Source organism: Xiphias gladius, chromosome 4 (genome assembly GCF_016859285.1).
Source record: "Xiphias gladius isolate SHS-SW01 ecotype Sanya breed wild chromosome 4, ASM1685928v1, whole genome shotgun sequence".
Lineage (NCBI taxonomy): Eukaryota > Metazoa > Chordata > Actinopteri > Istiophoriformes > Xiphiidae > Xiphias > Xiphias gladius.
This window is the reverse complement of record NC_053403.1, coordinates 663,948-684,217: the sequence shown is the minus strand read 5'-3', so window position 1 is coordinate 684,217 and position 20,270 is coordinate 663,948. Positions and strand designations below refer to the sequence as shown.

The 20,270-nt window shown below is 41.9% G+C and overlaps 1 protein-coding gene across 7 annotated transcripts in view; it reads left to right on the top strand.

Annotated features, from left to right (window-relative positions):
* Positions 1–256: 256 nt before the first annotated feature.
* cep43 (centrosomal protein 43) overlaps positions 257–20,270 on the top strand; it is a 27,190-nt gene continuing 7,176 nt past the window's right edge. Inside the window, exons 1-14 of one of the 7 annotated variants that reach the window (XM_040124545.1) lie at positions 259–687; positions 2,730–2,783; positions 2,897–2,951; positions 4,160–4,248; positions 5,621–5,758; positions 5,919–5,945; positions 7,595–7,651; positions 7,748–7,818; positions 8,793–8,854; positions 9,342–9,403; positions 10,405–10,482; positions 11,969–12,022; positions 18,234–18,418; positions 19,093–19,149. In XM_040124545.1, coding sequence (XP_039980479.1) covers positions 604–687; positions 2,730–2,783; positions 2,897–2,951; positions 4,160–4,248; positions 5,621–5,758; positions 5,919–5,945; positions 7,595–7,651; positions 7,748–7,818; positions 8,793–8,854; positions 9,342–9,403; positions 10,405–10,482; positions 11,969–12,022; positions 18,234–18,418; positions 19,093–19,149 — 1,073 coding nt within the window. In that variant the 5' untranslated portion in view covers positions 259–603. Of the gene's footprint in view, positions 688–2,729; positions 2,784–2,896; positions 2,952–4,159; positions 4,249–5,620; positions 5,759–5,918; positions 5,946–7,594; positions 7,652–7,747; positions 7,819–8,792; positions 8,855–9,341; positions 9,404–10,404; positions 10,483–11,968; positions 12,023–18,233; positions 18,419–19,092; positions 19,150–20,270 lie in introns of all 7 variants that reach the window. The other 6 variants (XM_040124548.1, XM_040124550.1, XM_040124546.1 and 3 more) reach the window with 6 other exon arrangements.

Here is a 20,270-nt window from a genome sequence, read left to right as displayed (position 1 = left end):
TGGAAAAATGTGTCATAGAATCAGATGGATATATTTCATTAAACATATTTTTCTAGTTTAAAAGCTGCGTCTTAGTTTTCATACACGAAACCAAGTAAATTGCGGTCGTCGGTTCGGTTCCGTGGTTTGTACCTGACATCAAACACCGTCAGCCTGTGATATTTTTCCAAACCGATCACCAGACGTCAGGTGTGATAATTCTACAGGGTTCACTGATTTTACCGGATGATCCGGCTCTGAAATCTCCTTTGTTTACCATCGTGATGCTGAGCAGACCGAATCCATCAAGACATGGTTTTTCAAGTCCACCGTTACTGACACGGCGAGCTGCGTTAGCTGCAGCGGGTCTCAGTGGTCCAGGATCCTCGGGACCCCTGAGTCCTCTCAGACTGAGGAGCTGTTTTATGATCGAGATGAACTTAAAATCCTGGTCCGCTCTGCAGAACCACCTGGTGGCGGTAACGCACCGTCTCGGGGTTTGCCGATAAAGCTCAAGGAGCAGCAGCCGCTGAGGATGAGGAAGAAGGAGGCGTAGTTTCCGTGCGGTTTGTTTTGTAGCCCTGGCAGCAGCAGCAGCCCTTAGCTCCAGATAAACACAGAAACATGTCAGCCACCGAGGACGACACCGAGCTGCGGGATCTGCTCATCCAAAACCTGGAGAACAACGGAGTCCTCAACAAGCTCAAGGTCCGAAAGACTGGCTTTAATTTCACGTCAGGGCCGTTTAAGCGGGCCGCCGGCTAGCGATGCTAGGCTACTGATAGCTTAGCAGCTCGCAGGTCTGCCGGACGGGTACCGGTAAAGTCACGGTGACACGGTTTACGTTTACATCCTTGGCAACCGTAAAATCCTCGTTAACGGGGTTGGGTTTCGGCTTTTACGGAAACGTTTCCGCCGTTACCGTGAACCGGTTTTCAGGCTGTTTGGTGTCGCTAACAGTTCCTGTACATGTAGCGTTAGCCGACAGGTTTAACCGTCACTTCTCCAAAGCTCACGTAGAACACGTTTAGTTGAAGGTTTGATCTGCAACTACCACTTAGTTTCATTATCCACTGATCTGTGCGTTATTCTCTCTTGGTAACTGACGAGTCGCTTGTCTGTAACGTGTTAGGAAACAAGGAAAACTGCCTGTCACGGTTTCCTTCAGCTGGACCGGCAGTCCAGAACCCAAAGATAATCAGTTCACCGTGAGGGGAGTCGGGAAGTCCTCAGAGGCCGGAACCAGCAGACCCTTGGGATTTTTGCTCGAAAACTCGTACGATTAATCAGTTATAAAAACAGTTGTTGATTGGTCTCTTGTCCATCAACTAATCGATGAATCAACCAGTTGTGGTGGAGTTGATGGTGGATTCTGAGGTCCGTTTCCTGTGCCGCTGTCTGCCACAAACCCCCAAAGCGGAATCCTTCCACCCCCATGCCGGGCAGTTTTCTTTTCGTTAAATGCCGCACCGCAACAGTGGGGCCATCCCTGTAAACGTGACGGTCACTCACCGGCTGATGAAGTTACACCATTGGTCGGTGTCAGTCATCGGACAGTGTCGCCAACTTAGAGCCTTCGTCGCTAGATTTACCGACTTTTCAGACCCTCTGTCTACCGACTTCTCTTCACAAAAGCACCCGGCGACAAATCGAGCGACTTTCTGGACAAGATTTGGCTACTTTCCATAGAAGAGAGTCGCCAGTGTTGCCCAGTGACTTTCCCTCCACAGGCACCCCTCTTGGTGCATCTCATTCAGTCAGCTGCATAGACGTGAACGAGCTTCTAACTTTCTCTGAATGACCATTTTACAGGTAAATATAGCTGAAATCACAGCACAGTCGTTGTCTTTAACTCATGTGTCTGGTGATTCTGTCAGACGACGTCGTGGTTTTAAAACCAGGATTTCAGCAGCAGAGCAGCAGCTTGGAAACGTCTCGGAAGTGACAGCTGGTTAACATGTCGTCTCAATGGGCCACGTTTCAGTCACCGTTTCATACTCGTTCCGTCGCCTGACAACAGAAACAGACAAACGTGTAAAAGACAACAGCTTTGTTGGGAATACAGCTGCATTAAAGGACTGTGTATGTGAGCACAGAGAGCAGGAGGGAAGCAGACAAAGGGTGGTCCAGCCACATACTAGGTTTTGACCTAGTCTTGTTTCTCCGAACACACCTTTGGTGATTGTGGTCAAACAGCGCAGTTTGAACTTCATCTGTCCACAGCACTTGTTTCCCGAACAACTCTGGCTTATCCAGATGTTGACTCTTGTGATGAGGTGGCAGGCGAGGTTTCCTTCTAATGACTCTTTACCTGAACGTTTTCTTCTTCTTCAGATCATGTCTTGACCTCCACAGTTCCCTTTAACTGCCACCATGATGAGAATTAGTGCTGCAAGAGTGCCGCACGTTGTCATTTTTTCTATAAAATGTCATAAAATCGTACAAGCTGTCCTCCATAATTTCTCAAAGCCCAAGATGATGCATTCCGATGTCTGCTTTTATTTAGCCAACAGCCCAAAACCCAGAAAAGATCAGTTTACAGTCAGGTGTGACAGAGGAAATCACCAAATCATCACATCTGAGAAAGTTTATCCGGAGAATATTTGAAATGTTTGCTCCAAATAATAATGAATAAAACAAAGTTAACTTCAAATCCTGTGACAAAGAGCCTAATCTTTTGGCTAAACTCGGTTATAAAGGAAACAACAGTCGGTGCTGTTTCTGACAAAATGTCCTGTTTCTTCCTGCAGGCAGAGATGAGGGCTGCTGTGTTCCTGGCCATGGAGGAGCAGGACAAATTAGAGGTGATGGTTAATCTTTAAAGTTTAGAGTGTTAACTTTAGTTCCTGGCAGCTGTCGTATTGTTTCTTCACCAAAGAGTGTGTTAATTTACACTTTTCTCTTCTTTTATCCTCAGAACAAAACTCCTCTGATCAATGAAAATCTGAAGAAATGTCTCAACACCAAGGACGGTGAGTCACTTATTCTCCCTTATCATTGTCATGTTTCTTGGTTTTATTTTCAGCATTTTTTTTTAGCTGTAAGGACCAAATGTTTGCTGGTGGTCCTTGTATATACAGTGTTTTTATCTTAATTCACTCAGCTCTGTTTTTTTTCTCCTCTTGGTGAGTTTGAGAACAATAATGGGAATTTACTGAGCTCCAATGGGACATTTTCCTCAGTATTTTGTTAAGATGCAGCTCTGTTATCTCTGTGTTCAATGGCACAGACATGTTCTATGATGACAGGTCTTTGGGACTTATTTTATCAGGAGGTGTTGTAGCTGATGGTCGTCACCACAGGGTGGAGCTTTGGTATCATCAGTCAGCTCCGAGCCTCTGAACCTGCCGAATTCAAGGGAATCTGGAGAACCGCACTGGGTTCTTCTGTTGTTTTTGTAAGATTGTTAAAAACCGTTCAGACGGTTTTTGAGTTGAACCACTTCTGTACCTGCTAGGAATTGAAGTCTTACCGTTTTCCCTCAGGTAATGTTACTTGCAGCATTGGGACGTTTCCCACTGTCCCAGAGCAGCCACCGACGTCCGCCCGTTCACAGTTCAATGTATCTTTACTGCTGAATGGTGAAATTGACACAAGGGGGAGCTCTAACGTCGCTCCTCGGCAGCAGGCGCACACGTCTTTTTGCTTATCGGCCTCATGAGCGCAGACATCGGCCTGATCAATCATCGGCCGATTAATAATTTACTAATTAAAATCAGTCGATCATTACAAGCGATTGACCACTAAAGGTACGTGTGCTGGTTCTTCACTGTATGTTATAAAAAACAGTTGCTTAGTTCGAGCTTCTCAATTGTGAGTATTTTCTGTTTTTCTTTATCATACCTGATCGTAAACTCGCTGGACTGGGCAAAACAAGATGTCTGGAGATGTCACTCTGGGGCTTAAGATCGTGGGAAAAATTGAGATTTTTGTGTCTCTTCTGATAATGAATAGAACAAATGATTAAATGTTTCATCAAGAAAATAATCATTCGATTAATCGGGGAAGAAAATGATCAGTAGTCTGCATCCCCAACATGTTACAAATACTAAAAATAAAAGGAAAAGGTTTTATAGACAAGCAGCCTTTTAAGAAAGCTTATCAAGTGAAAATCACTCGTGAAAGAACAGAAAGCTCATAAATCTCAGTCTTGTCCTGAATCCGTTTGGTCCTGCTGCAGGTCGCCTTGTTGCCAGTCTGATCGTGGACTTCCTGCAGGTCTTTAACCTGGACTTCACCCTCGCTGTCTTTCAGCCGGAGATCAACTCGGTGAGTATTAGCTGATGCGGAGGTACGAAGATGCTGCCTCAGATCTGAGCTGACCACAGTCTGACTCAGCATATCGCTCTGCGGTTTGTGGATGTGAAACTTGTCATAATCCTCATCTTGCGCGATGATTTCTGTTCACACGTTATGTAACAACAGACAGTTTCAGAAACACCGAAGACATCGTGTACATTTCCTTTCTCTGTTTGTCTTCTTTAATTGAGGAAATTGATACGTTCTTTTTCTCAGAAGTGTTCAGTGATTTGAGTCTTATTGTGGTTTTACATGTTTCTGTACATTAACAACAAATCCTCGTTACATTCCTGACGATCATTTAACATTTTTGAATTTGAACTGTTAGCTCGATTTTAATTGTTTCCGCTGCAGAAAGATAATCCATTCCATCATGCTTTAATAGTAAGGTACCATTTTTAAGCCTGTCTTGTGTGGTGCACTCAAGGTCGCTGTAAAATCTGATAAGTAGGCGAGGCTGTTGAATTGTAGTTTAAAAGCGGAAAAATGAAACCCTGAAGATAACAATAAGCAAATCTGCCATTGTGAATGTTCTTTCAAATTTCAGAAGGAGATAAATTGTTCATTTACTCAGAGCTGTCTGTGTCCGTGTTTAAAGTAAATGTCAAAGATATGTTTGAGGTCAAATAGAGTAGAAACGAGTGCTGCGGGTGCCCTGAGGGGAAAAGAGATCAAACTCTGCCCAGAACCATGGGTGGGGTGTGGCATAAAAAAAATCCTGTCCCAAGTGGATGGTGGGAAAACGTGGAAAAAAGCCTCTCTAATAAATACACCAGCGCCTAACCACACACTTGTCTTCCTCAGGGTGTCTTAACACACAATCAACCAAACCAATAAGTGTTAACTCCACACACCTGGGATGAAGTGAAGCAGGTAGAAACCAGGTACTGCCACCAGGGGTATTTACAACCAGTAAAGCTTTTAACCAGTAGGGACAAAATCCAACTCGTAATGTGTCTCAACGTGAATTATAAAGCACTCTAGTCTGTCTACATGTAAAATGATTTTTATCCCGACTTGATTTAGTCTCATTTTCACTGAAAGTCAGTCCGTACATCCCTGAAAATATTAATAATACAGTGTGAAAGCTCCACATCAGCGTGTAACTACATGAAGTACAGATAAAGTTGTGTTACTGTCAATCGCAACCTTCTCAGTGTATTTTTACAGATGCATGGACGGACTCCGATAAATGGTTACATGACTTTAACTACTTTATCACTACGCGGGGAAAGTTCTAGCGATGCGTTTTCTGTCTCTCGTGCTGCCGGTCTCCTGCAGGTGTCAGGTCTTCCCTCACTGATGTCTGTCATGTTTTCTTTGGGCGGGTTTGTGTTTTCAGCTGAACGGTCTGGACGGTCGGGACCTGGTCTGCAGAGAGCTGGGTCTGTCGGAGTCTGAGGTGAACAGGAACTCTCCTCTGCTGCTGGAGCTCGTCAGGAGAGGACGACACAAAGAGAAACCGACCGTCTGCACCGAGGTGAGCGATCCACATCAAATTCAGTTTCTGTGTCAGTGGAAACTGAATTTGAGTATCACGACACTGCAGGTCAGTGATGTCAAAGGTAACCAGTTTTAAAAAAAGTGTATTTGATAATTTCTCTGATTTTCTCTCTTTTTGTGGCGCCCGCTGTGAACAGGGAGACAGAAGTGGAAATATCCCCAAGGTGTGTGTGTGTGTGTGTCAAGAGGCCGGGTCTCGGTGTCATGATCTGGGTCACTGAACTGTCAGTAGAGATGGAGGAGGTGGAGCTTTGGTTTCCTGTTGATCTCAGTGTGTCCTGGTTTCTACTGTTGAAGCTCACGCTGCTCCATCAGATCAAAGTTCACGCTGAATATACACACACTACTGCTACTACTACTGTGATACTACTACTACTACTGCTGCTGCTGCTGCTAATACTACTGCTAATGCTACTAGTGCTACTACTGCTGCTGCTAATACTACTGCTAATGCTACTACTGCTGCTGCTAATACTACTGCTAATGCTACTACTGCTACTGCTATTACTACAACTACTACTGCTACTACTGCTGCTGCTACTAATACTACTGCTACTACTGCTGCTGCTACTAATACTACTGCTACTACTGCTACTACTACTACTGCTACTACTACTGATGCTGCTGCTGCTGCTGCTGCTACTGCTACTACTACTACTATGATGCTACTACTACTGTGATACTACTGCTAATGCTACTGCTAGTGCTACCACTACTACTGTGATACTACTGCTAATGCTACTAGTGCTACTGCTACTACTACTAAAAATCCTGCTAGTGCTGCTATTGTTAGTACAACAGCAGCTGCTGCCATCACTCTGCTTCACTAACACCAGGGCTAACTCCTCTTCCAAGCTTCAATTTCTTCATGAGTGATCACAAGGATGCTGCTAACGCTACTCGTGCTATGACTGCACTGCTGTTCTTGGTTGTAGTACTACCAGGGTACTACTCACTACTACCACTACTAATCATCAGGGCTCTGCACTTTCATTTGTCATTTTTTCATGCAAAATGTTTGTTGAAAAGATTCACCGGTCAGAGCATTTGGTCCTTTGTTTTTCTGATGAGCCAGTAGATTGAATATCTTTGTATTTTGGGCTGCTGGTCCAAGACATTAGTGGATGAATAATTAAAATAAGATAACTAGATTTACATAATATGACTTGGGAATCGGTCTGGGTCGGCAGGATATGGGAATGTTTCAGGGTGGCATGTGAAAACTGATCCCAACCTTTAGTACGAGTCTAATGTTTTTTCCATTTTAACTGAAGTTAGTAGAAAACTTCTGTAATTTCAGAGAATGATGAGATCAGAGAGGTTTATTTTGAAATCATACATTTAAATTAAACAAATAACCACCTTAAAAAATGAATTTACTCTTTACATTTGGATTTTGTTATATTTATACAGAAACAAACATTGATTTTGTGAATATGTTTATGTGACATCTTTTGGATTCTCTGTTGATCATGTGTTTGAAAGGCAGTGAGGAACAAAGCGTTTCTTTTAAAAATATACCGACTGAAGCTTTAATTGTATTTGAAATAAAGCCTTCATTATCTTGAATGTTAAATGCTGTATTCATAAATGTAAATGGTCACAAAGAAAACCACACATAAAACAGTAGATCAGACCAAAAAAATCTGACTGGACATCTAAAGCACCTTGAAAGGCAGTTGTAGTTGCTGTAATCATGTTCTCCTGTTCCCTTCGGTCGCTTTGCTTTGTCCTTCATGTCTTTAGAAATCTGTATGAATGAAGTGAAGTCATTTTTCTCCGTTTGAACCTTCTTGCCTCTGTTCTCCCGTAGGAACTGTCTCAGAAACAGATCTCACACGCTCGGAAGAAATTTGACGTTTATGACAAGGTGAGTTTTCAGAAGCTGTGAACGATGTCATCGGTCTATGGCCAATCGCAGACGGTGTCATTAGATGTTGATTATTGCTGTTATTTGCCCCTACAGGCCCGGAGCGGCTCAGTTTTAAAAGAAGATCTGAAGAGTGTCTTCACGGATCTGTTCCACGGTTTGAACAAGTAGGAAATATTTCCCGAATTTCCACGTGCAGCCCGTTACCCTGAGTAGAACGTGACCAAAGACCCAGTCACGTGTAAATATTCTAGATGGCACGTGCATCATTTTACGCACATTTCCCGAAACTTTTAAATTTAAACTAAAGTAAAGTTCTTTTCATAATCAGCTTCTTACTGTGAGGGATGGGCTTATGTTACATGATTTGTGTGTTTGTGTTTTTCTCTGCTCTTCTCAGTGGCTTTTAAATGGGTGAGGCTCTGTTGAAAAGAGTTGGTGTCGTACTCCTTTCATCAACCACTGTGCACAACAAGTGCACAGTGGTTGATCCTTAGGCGTGCAGACAACGTGGGCGTCTCCATCTGCTGTTTTGGTTCATGTAGATGCAGCAAAGTGTGAAAAGAGCTGAGTGAAGCTGAATATAGATCAGAGGGTGTGGTGATTTAATAAATCCTCTTTCAGCCTGTCACATCAGAGCAGCACGATGTGAACACAGCACCATAAAAGGTTTGACTTTTTATATATAGATAGACAGATATCTATCTATAAATATATACAGATAGACAGAGAGAGAGATACATACACTGCTCAAACAAATTACAGGAACACTTTTTAATCAGAGTACTGCATCAAGTCAATTAAAGTTCTGGGATATTGATCTGGTCAGTTAAGTAGCAGAGGGGGTCGTTAATCAGTTTCAGCTTCTTCGGTGTTGATGAAATTACAACAGGTGCACTAGAGGAACCCCAACAGGAAGGGTTTTCCAGGTGGAGGTCACGGACGTTTCTTCCCTCCTCGTCTTTTCTGACTGATTTTCACCAGTTTTGCATTTGGCTAGGGTCCGTGTCACCGCTGGTAGCATGAGGCGATACCTGGACCCTACAGAGGTTTTGGTTCACCTGACATGAGTTTGTACAGTTGGAGCTGAAAAGCTGAACGAAACTGATTTGAGTGGTAATATCGGGTTTTTGACCTGCAGGAACATGCTGGAGAGGTTCATCACTGATGAGCTCAGGGCTGCTGACAAAACCTTCTCTAAAAGTAAGATTTTCCTTTCATTTTTTTTAATAGCAACATCACCACATCTGTACTTGAATTATACAGCACCTGAACAACAGCGGCAGTAGATATCAGCTGGTGCCACACCTCTGTACAGTCACATCATTCATTCCTGATGCTAATCACTGTTAGCGACAAAGTAATCAACGGTCTGCTTAGCCTTAATAGCTGTTCAACCACATCTCATGGACTCTGTCAGTGAACGAAGCTGCTCAGGTGTCGTCATGTGACCGAAGGTCCACACTTGGGTCACATGGTGACAACTTAGCATTTGCCGACGAAGTCTATGGGATGCTGTTAAAGCTCTGAAAAAGCTGGTGGACCTTTGGGTTAATAATTTTTATGACATAGTGTAATAATCTTTTCTAATGTCTGGAACAGCTACACTCAGTCACTCTTACTCTTAACATGCACACTCATTTCGTCCTGCTCTCTGCTGACGTGTCTCACGCTCTGTGTTTGTTCACAGCGATAGACTTCCAGGTCTTTGTGGGGATGTACAAGCGTCTCTTCGCTCAGTGCAGAAGTGTGGTGAGATTCTGACTCTTACTGATTTCAGATACTGTTTTATAACTTTACAAAATCCACCTTCTCCTACAGCTCCCAGTCTGTCTGATTTACATGTTGTCCTGGACCTATCCCTGCACTAGACTTACAGAGATGAAAATGATCACGTCATCCGACTCTTCCCAGATCTTTATGAAATTTTTTTCATTGGTTCAGTGGTTCACAACCTGAGGGTCGTGGGTCCCTGCAGGGGTCCTCAAATAAACTTTAGCAGTCACAAGATGATTAAAGAGAAAAGGGAAAGAAAGATTTAAACACAATTATGTCTCCTATTTTAAAGTTTTCTCAAATTTTTGTCTTCAACTGCAAATTTTCACCTCTCCAAGCATCTAAAAATCCTTCAAATGTGAAACAATGTGAGAAGAAAAAAACTAGTCCATCACACAAGTCAAAAAAATAATGAAGTCAGTGTGATGAGTCATGAAAGGACATCAGGTCAAAAACAGAAAATCTATCTGTCTTTAACTTATAACTTGTAGAGATTTTTGGTAAGATGATAAACAAAGATTTTATTTTATTTTTTTTAATTATTGGACTGCTACTTTAAAAAAAATATTATGTTAGACTTGATGTATCTGATAGAGCAGTTTTCCTTCATAACGTCTTAAAGAGCTCTGTCGTAAATATACCAAACATGAGGCTCACTTACTTTTTCCCAGAGCATTGACTGCAATCGGGGTCCCCCAGATCCAGCATCTAGATCTCCACCCTCTTTATACTTTATAGATTTATTTTGAAAGAAATAAAGTAATTCAATTAATTCTTTTGCAAATTTAATAACACGATGTTCAATGGAAATAGACCGATGGTGGTGACCAGCCATCATTTAGGCTCCTTTTTCATTCCAAGCAGCTGGTTGTTTATTAGGAAACTTCGAGTATTTGTTAAATTTGCCTGGAATCATCGGCCGCTGATGTTTGTGAAATAAAAGCACGGTGACGTGTAAAGTAGTTGTCTTTGTGCAGGTCGTTCAGGACTCTGATGTCAGCCAACCTCAAAGCCACTTCCCTGAGGAGAAAATCAGCTCTCCACCTGTCAGTAAGGTACGTTTGGTCCGTTTGAATAATCTCAGCCGTGTGTAGTAGTTGCTTGTGCGGTTGTGTGTAATGAATGTCAGCCTGTGTGTAGTGAGCCCGGTTAAGTCTTTCACAGGATCCAAAATGATCCGTGAGACTTGAGCCGTTTCTCATTAAGTTTTACAAGTGTTAAAAGCCGGTTGTAGTAAGTTCTGGATAATGTGAAGAAATCTGTGAGTCTCAGCAGGACAAATGGAGACCAATGTGCTTTTACACCGTTGTCTTTGTAGACATGCAGGAACTAAAATGGAAAACTTTATTTAAAAATTAATGATTACATTGAGGGCTGTCTGTACTTCCATGGAAGAACGCCCTGTTTGCCATCAGATGACTGGGATTTGATGAGAAGTGATCACGTTCTTATGTTTGATGCCGTCCGATGGCAGGAGGAGGTCGGTAAACTCAGACTGACGGCTGCTCTGTGGTTTTCACAAAGAGAGTCCTCTCTTTGTGAATGCTAAAAGCTGATGCTAGTTTAAGGTCTGTAGAACACGACAGACAAGTAATTTCTAGAATCTGTTAGACGCTTAAAGGTTTCTAAAAGTCGCTGTAAGATTCCTACACACCTGCAGTCGGTTGCAGCAGCAATTCATAAGTTCATAACAGTCCTTTACCAAGTTTCATCTTCGCTAAATTTAAAGAGGTTGCACCTCTCAAACTACTTGTTATGTAGGGATTAGTTTTTACTTAATATTTCCACCCATTAACGGCTAATGTTAGCTCGCTAATATCTGACCTGTTTGTAGTCAAAGAGGTGATATGGAGAACGGTGGACATATTTGACCTGAAACTCGATAAATGCTGTTTCATGATGATGTCAATCTGGTAGGTTAAAAAAGAAAACCTAACACATCATAGCTCAAATTATGAAAGTTATGACAACACTTTACTCAGTTAGGTGAGAATAATCGGACATTTCCCCAACTCACTCTGAGAGACACATTTCTCCTTGTATGCAGACAGAAATACAATAAAGTGATGCCTGCATTTACAAAATCTGTCTTTGTGCCTCTAAAACTATCATTTTGGAAGTTATTCATGCTTGTGATACTAAAGGAGTCTCCTGATTTACACATTCCTAAAGTCAGTTTTACTAGTGCAACCTGATTTAGTACATCGCTAGTTTGAAAGTAACTAAACTAACTTACGAAGAACTTAGGAAGGACTTTACATACAGAGGTAGTGAAGGATTTATGAAGAGCTGCTCCAACACAGTCAACACAGTGTAAGGCACTGATAGATGTAGTTCCCAATAGACACCAGGTTCAGACTAACACTGGCACTTTCCTCATCTTACCTGAACCTGAAGCAACAGGTAGTGTTGCTCCGTGCCATCATCGTTACGTTTCTAGACGCTGATGGTGAGTGCAAGTTTGTAAGGTGTGTGGAGCTGATGTTAGCTGGGTGTCAGGTGTGTAGACGCTGATAGCTGCCCTGTCCCTGTCGTGCACAGATCCCCAGATATAAAGGCCAGAAACACAGAGGACAGAGTCAGACAGCAGCCAAGGTAACAACATGAAGAGCAGAGGATAGAGGCATCAGCAGCTCATCGCTGGGAATCCCGCTGTTTCTATAACGACTCGGCTTCATGCTAACGCTCACTGTGTGTCATAGTGAATAGCACCTGTGCTTATTAACTCTGACGTTCAGACGCTGCTTTGGTTTCCTTATAAACGCCTCGTAACGTAACATTTAAATAACATGAATCCAAATTACTGCAAACGAACCCTTCGAACCTGATCGCCGCCGTTTGCATCAAAGATCCGCAACTGTCTTCTCAGAGCCAGATCTGAACACACAAGAATAGGGCTGCAACTAATTTCATTATCAGTTATTTTCCCCATTAATCATTCTTACTATAAAATATGAAAAATATGTAAAATAGTAAAAAATCCCAGTTATAATTTCCCACAGGTGACGTCTTTAAATGGCTTTTTTTTCTTTTTTTTTCTGACCAACAGACAAAAACCCAAAGATATTCAGTCTAGGGCTGAAACTAACTGTTATTTTCATTATCGATTGAAAGTCCATCCCAGAATCCAAGGAAACATCTATAAATATCTAATTTTGTCCGACCAACAGGCCAAAAGCCAAAGAGATTCAGTTAATAATGATATGAAACAGAGAAAAGGGGAAAACACTCACATTGGAGAAGCTGTAACCAGACAATAACTGGGTGTTTTTTCATAAAAATCACTTTAAACGATTAACTAACTCTGAAAATAACTGCTGATTAAATTTCTGTTGATTGATGAACTGGCTAATCCTTGAATGGTTGCAGTTCTAATTCAGTTTACATATATCACGTATGACAAATTATAAATTCTTCCCATTTATGAAGTTGGAACCAGCTGATGTTTGAAGTTGTTGCTTTAAACGACTAAAATGATTAATCAGTTATCAAAGTAGTTGACAGTTCTTTTTCTGTTGACCGGCTAATTGATTAATTTCTGTAGCTTTACATATGAAGAAGTGAGAGAGGTATTTCTTTTATTTCCCCCATTTATTTCAGTGTTACCCTCATTGAAATAAGTGGGATGGGCAAAATAATAGAAACACCTGTCGGTATAACACAACCTACTTCAACAACACCACAAACTCCATCCCCCAAAATGATCCTACAGTTGAGTCAACAACTCTGAAACAGTTTCAACAGAACGTCGATAATTTAACTCTACACTTTAACCCTGGTGAAACAACAGGATCTGGTCTGTAACCGACATGGACGTTCAGCAGGACAAAGACTTGAGCCTCCCCAGGGGGGCGCCGCAGAGCTGAAGGTTGGGCAAAGATACTGCGTGAGGTGAATCAGTCAGAAATGGTCCTCGTCCTCAGAGTCATAACTGAGTCAGATCTGAAGACACAGACGTGAAACACCTGTTGATATGATTCAGTGAGACGTCCACTTCCTGAGGACGTCATGATCTCTGATGTCCCTCTAGAACAAAGCTCCAGAAATCCACTTAGAAACCAGAGGAGAAAGATGCTGCAGAACTCCATTCAGAATCTTCCTGTTTTTAAGTTTCCTTCAGTGTCACAGTGACCCAGTGACAGTTGTCTGTACATCCACGGTTGTACTGCAGACAGGAATAGGGATAGTTCCAATATCCAGGTCCATTTTGGATCTGTCCACCTTCAGGTGACGTTAAATCCATCGTGCAAACTACCAGCCATTTATGTAGTTGATATGCACTGAATGATAAAGTGGAATTAATATTATTTTCACTGTGCTTTTTTTAAATTAAATTCAGTTCAATTATAGTTATTTAAATAGGGAAATGTCATAACATGCATTGTCTCAAGGTAGTTTACAGAGCAAGGTCAAAACCTTACAATATTAGAGAGAGAAACCCAACAGTTCCCACCATTAGCACGAACCTGGCGACAGTGGAGAGGAAAAACTCCCTTTAACAGGAAGAAACCTCCGACAGAACCGGACTCGGGTTCAGATCAGTGAACTGAGTGAGTACGGGTTGATGAACGTCGCATAGCAGAGTTATGGGGCGAAAGTAGCAGGATTGTCCATGGTTCAGGTTTGTTAGTTAAGTAAAATAGTTTCATACTGTAGCTCCGTTGGGCAACAAATCACAATGAAAATGACCAGTTGTGTTATTAACGTGATTAGAAGAAGCTCGATTCTTACACATCAAGTTATATCTGTTGTTACAGTTGAAACAGCTGATATTGGTTTCGTTATTGTGCTGAGTGAAATAAAACAGTTTTATTTCAGTTTTTATTCCACAAAACAAAAAACAAAAGGTTCGATAAAGGAGTCGAAAGGATTCAGATTCGATAAAATGCTGTTGAACCTCATCCCTAAACAGGAGCTGATTAAACCTAATTCAGCATCTTTTAATGGGGACGTTTGACAAAATGTGAACAAATGTAGACTAAAAAAAAACAGGACTCAAAATATTCACACTATGACTACTACTCATGGTTCTACTACTAGTCCTCAGTACTAAACTCTACTCATCCTGCTACTAATACTCACACTATTACCACTAGTACTACTACTTCTCACAGTTGTCCTAACAATACTCTTACTACTACGACTGATAATAGCTAATTCAGCACACTTTTATGTGGGACAGTTTGACTAATTGTGGATAAATAGAGGCTTAAAACAAAACGCAGGGCTCAAAGAGAGCGGCAGCACCGACCTGTAGCTACGTTACAACAGACCATCTGATCAGCTTTTACGGGCTCTGGTTCTCCTGGTGGCTGTCTTCACATTGGTTCCCAGACAGGCCTGTATGTTGGTGTTAACATGTTTCCATCCGTCAGATCAACAGATCTGACACAAAAATTTTCGCACAAAAATAAAATTTCACTCTGAGCTGATGGAAAAAACTCAGAGATCCACTTTTAAATCGAGAAGCAGTTTTCAGACGGGATTTAAATGACAGGAGGAGCAGCCGGTTCACAGAGAAACAGGAGGTCACTGTGGCTGTTATTATAAGTGGGGGGGCAGGTGATGTTGAAATCTCCACACGTCCCCTAGAGACAGAAATCCTGTCCGGATGGGGCTTTATTTTGGAGACTGCTGGTAAATATCATGACCTTCTCTCCAATATGAACCTAGACAAACGCAGACGGTGATGGGTGAGATGAATTTGCTGTACTCTCAGGTGCATTAAGTGAGTGGGCTACAAAGCAGAGTCTGTCTGAAGGATGACACATAAAGACACAGACAGTACCGTTGTCGGTTTCAGTAAATGGTGATTGCTCAGCCCTTTACATTGTAAGATGGCATCAGACGAGAGTGTAGGTGGATGTCATAAAGTGTAAAATACACACACCGCTGCCGGAAACACTTCATGGGAGCTGTAGTTTTTAAAATACTCCTGTGGATCCTCGTTTTTCTCAGAGTATGGACTGGAAACTCCAGGAACATGTCTCACTTTTTCACAAGGACCGGTGAAATGAGCCCTCTCTGACAGACTGAAGCTGATGGAACTGAGGCTAAACAGGAATTGATGCCCAGACTTCAGGTCTCAATGCTCCTCTGAGGAAGTGTGCCAAGGTTAAAGCCAAGCACAGTGCCATTCTTTGGTGTTAAACCTGCCTGTTTCCCACTGAGAACGCACCCACTCCAGTTTCACTTTGACTTTACTGCCACTTACGGAGTGAAAACAGGATTCTGCTGCTTCAACAAACTCTGACTTAAAAATGAAGTTTGACTGTGTGGAAGGAAACTATTTGGATGGAATTAGCAAAGTAAAGTAGCTGATGATGCTGCAACTTTGCCGCCCTGAGATCAGCTTCAGAAATCTGATCCAGGACAGGCTGATGGTCTAAGGTTGATGTTGTCTCCAGCTGCACTAACTCACCTGTCTGCTTTAATCCTTCATCCTAACAGAAACACTGAAGCCCATGATAATGATCCCACAACACTGGGAGTCAGTGAACATCAGCAGCTTTAACTGAAGTTTAATCTACAGCAAATCCTCCAATAAAAGCAGATCTACTAAAAACAGCTGAGCTTCAAGCAGATAGAACTAATACAGACCAGTCCCCGGTGAAGACCCAGTAAAAGAGCCTCAGGTATGGTTGACTTACCTGTACAGTAATGACTCTAAAGGTAGAGTCAGTGTAATGTCCATTTCCACAGCACTAATAGAGAGTAGAGTTGGGAAGTGGGAGTTATTTTGGACGCTCCTGGTTCATGCAGGAGAAGTCTCGTTCATTTAATGCCGCCGTGCCGGCGCCGTGGTTGTCGTCCATCCGTCCCAATTCTCTCATTCAGATGTGGATGTAAACTACAACCTGACTGGTTGGAGGAGGCTCTCAGCCACGAGGCAGTAACTCTAATTTTCTCATAGTCAGTGTTGGTGACTGACAGTGTCTGGACATGAAACTCTCCTGCTTGAATCATCAGGACAGAAGATGAACAGCTGTGTCAGAGGATATCTGGCTCTTTGAGAGCTTCACATTAACAGTGAGCAATCTGATTAAATTTATTCAGCTTCTGGTTCAGGATCAGTTTCGAGTGAATTCAGTAACAGTGCCAAAGGTTTTTCCAACAAATGTAACGACACTGTATTGAATTCAGTCCCTTTGCGACTGACACCTCTGACTGGCTTCATCTCTGTAGCAAGAGCAGCTGAGTCTCATGGGTATTGTAGTATTTAGAGTCAGATTTGTCAGAAACAAATAGTTAATTACTCAAACTGTTGGTCAGAACATAAACCTGTCTGACGGTAACATTAGGGAGAACTAACTCAGGACTCTTGTCTGGTAACCCTCTAAAGTGAGAAATGAAAAGCAGTACTACATGTAGCAAGCCAAAGAAAGAGCACAAGGTTTGGAAGAGTGGTGTTCCCTGATTTGTTTTAGTGATACGACCTTCTCTTATGACATTCAGCCGATGTATAGTGTTCTAATTTACTGCATTATAACGGTGGTAAAGTTTAGAGGGCCCCTTTAAGTTGTAAAGCAGATGATTCAGCAGTTTTCTCCTGTACACTCAGCACACGGCTTCTGTCAGGGAATATCGATCTTTGTCTGACAGTCAGTTACGTTCAAAAATATATATATACAGTTGCAATCAGAAATATTCAACCCCAAGCAGAATCTTGCTCTTTGAGAAAACTTTAATTGATAAATCCTTAAAATCTTTGGGGGGTTGAATATTTCTCATTGCAGCTGTGTGTATGTGTGTGTGTGTGTATATGTGTATATATATCTGTTATGTTAGTTTTATAGGTAATAACCTTCACATTTCCAAATTTAATTTAATGTTTTCTGCCAGTGAACTTCAACACCACCTGTATACTGTATCTGTCACATCACAGGACTGCCAAGACTGGAAGTACTTATTTCAGGCTTTTATTGTGAAATACTGCATCATTGGCAGTACCTTGACAACAAACAAAAAAAGCCAACAAATTGAAAGCGACTGGAGATAACAAGTGAATGAAAACCGTGTTCTTGTTAAAGGATAAACTGAGCATAAATAATCACGTTCTCACTCAGATTAATATGAGTCTGGTCTCCATGGCCACCTTTCATTCGTTGTTCAGATGCTGAGAGGGTAAAGGCATAATTCCTAGTAGGCTTTTAATGTGAAATATCTGCTGGAAGTGTCAAGTTTTATTGATGCGAGTTTAACAATGATTGCAAAAACGGCAAAGTAGAAGCGGCTGAAAATAAAAGCGGCTGTGAATAAAAACACTTTTTATTAACCAGAGTGGTGAGTAAGACATGACTCTGTTGTTCGTGTTGTGGAAATCGACATTATGCTGAATTGAAATAATTATAGCTAGCTTTACACCCCGTCCATGATTTTTACCAGGCCTTTACTAGAAACTGGTCTTTATTTATTGATTGATGATGTTTATCTGAATCCAACTTCTCTGAAAACATGAACGTAAACTGCTAATTTGAAGTAGTTTGTACAAAATAAAATAAATAAAACTAATAAACAGGATTTAGTCAGCTGGTATTTTTAAATAATAGGCTGCTATATAACATGACAAGTCTTTATTATTGATGCAAGAGTTGCTGATCTACATTGACTTGAATTGCTGTGTGAACATCAAGGAGCTGAAGTCAGTGACACTCAGAGCAATGAACTTAGCAACAGTTTACTTTTTCCTCTTAATCATCACCTGTTCAATAAAACTCTGGCAATGATTTTCACTCGTAGTCGATGAATGTTTGACCTGAAGCTGAACCTGCTGTGTCGTCTGTCATGTTTTCGCGTCATCGATCAGGACTCGGAGTGCGTGACGTCTCTTGGTAAAGGAGACTTCCAGCAGCAGGTGTGCGACAACAGGACCTCCTCCTTCGGTCTGAGGAGGGAGCGTCTGGACCTGGACCTGGAGGTGGAGGACGACCTCGACGACGGAGATTCGTTCTTCGATGACCCGCTGCCCAAACCACAGAAGACCTATGGCTGGTGAGGACACCTGAACTCATTAAAACCTTCACACATGAGGAAATGCTGCTAAGTCTGAATGTTGTGCTGGTAAAAGCGAATTTGTTTTCATTGTGACCAAAAGCAACATGAATGTCTGATATAATGGTTTTGTCCGGCCCTGCCCACCAGAAACGGCCTGTCGTCTGGCTGTAGGAACTGCCATTATGTTCGTAATGGCTACATTCTGTGTTTACTTTGGGTCAGACTCAGAGACAAACTTTTGAAACCTTTATGGAAAAAAAGCTGTAGGAGGCTCGTGCTGGTTGCCCCAAGGTCCTTGTTTCGCCGAATCTCAGCCGTGGTGGTGGCGAGTACAAAGTTAGCAAGACCCATAGAGCCACAATAACCACGTTTAAGGGAAATACACCAAGTTGAAATAAACCAGGATTATCCTTTAACATTTGTGTTTTCACCAATTTGCTGTAACTACATGGGAAAGACCAGTAAGTGAACATCACGAGAAATAAAGACCAAAAATATATTGAGGATTACCAGCGTCTACATGGACACCTAACTTTTACGTTTAAAAGACAGACTTAAAAAATGCGTGAACCCGACCTTTGTGTTTTTGTTGTACAAACTTCAGTCCCAGATATTGTATTTGTCTGGTGTGAGATGGTCTGTTCTCTGTTTTGTCTTTGCTGCCTCCTAAGTCGTAGTTCTCTGTTTGGAGAAATGGACTCATCAGAGCGGACAAACAGTCAGAAAGAGTAAGTATCTGTACACAACTGTACACCTCAGTAATTACAGGATGTTCTGGGTAAAGAGGAGCACGCTGGGACACTGATGATTTCAATAAAAATGTTCTCCTCTGGGTGAGAATATCAAGGAGTCAGATGTTAGTTTACCGTGTCTGCAGGGCCTCAAAACATTAATCGAAATCCAGGCCAGATTAGAATTAGGGGAAAATCAGGTTTGGATCTCTTGAAGGTCTAGAATATCTTGACAGTGGAGACATACTGCATGTATCTGTGATAAATATCCCAAACACAAGGTCCACTGACTTTAGCTATTGCCTGAGCTTTTGACCACATCCCACAGCCTTCTTTGGCGACTGGGTTGCGTTTAGAACATCGACCACAGATTCGGACATCATGAACGTGAGGTCCTTGATGTTCTCAGGAAAGGCTGTGGGATACAGTTGAAAACTCTGGGAATGGCTAAGTAAGTGGACTGTTTACCACAAATGATAAAGTCTGTTTCCTCTGTTCATTTTTTCCTCTGAGATTTCATCTGGTTTGTTCTTAGAGGTTTATACTTCCTTATAGAAATGTATTTAATCCTTTACAACGTTTTTGCTCAATATATTAGGAACTAGAAAATGTGCTCAGTAGAGCGCAGACCTCCGCCAAGGCCGTTGTCAAACAACACACACACCAGACTTCAGAGGAAAAAATTCACATTCCTAGTAAATGATCCAGATCTGCACCAAAGTGTAATGGGTTCGTCCCTGGCCCAGGGTCCATCCCTCCGTCAAGTTTGGTGAAAGTCGGTTCAGTAGTTTTTGTGTAATCCTGCTGACAAACAAAAAAACAAACAGACACTAGTGAAAACACAACCTCCCTGACAGATGTACTCAGTTACATCATCTACTAGAGCAACGGTTCATAACCTGGAGGTTTGAGACGTGGTTGTAAGATGAGTAACAGGGGAAGAAAACAGTTCCTTACTTTTCTGTTATCTTAGCATCTTGAATGAAATACTGGAGGGTTTCACCTCTTAAAGCCTCCTAAAAATGATTCAGAGGAAAAAATCTGAGAAGGAAAAATCAGTCCTCAAACCCCGAGCTCGGCTCTTTCCTGTTGTGTTGCCCCTCTGTTGTCTTTCATTT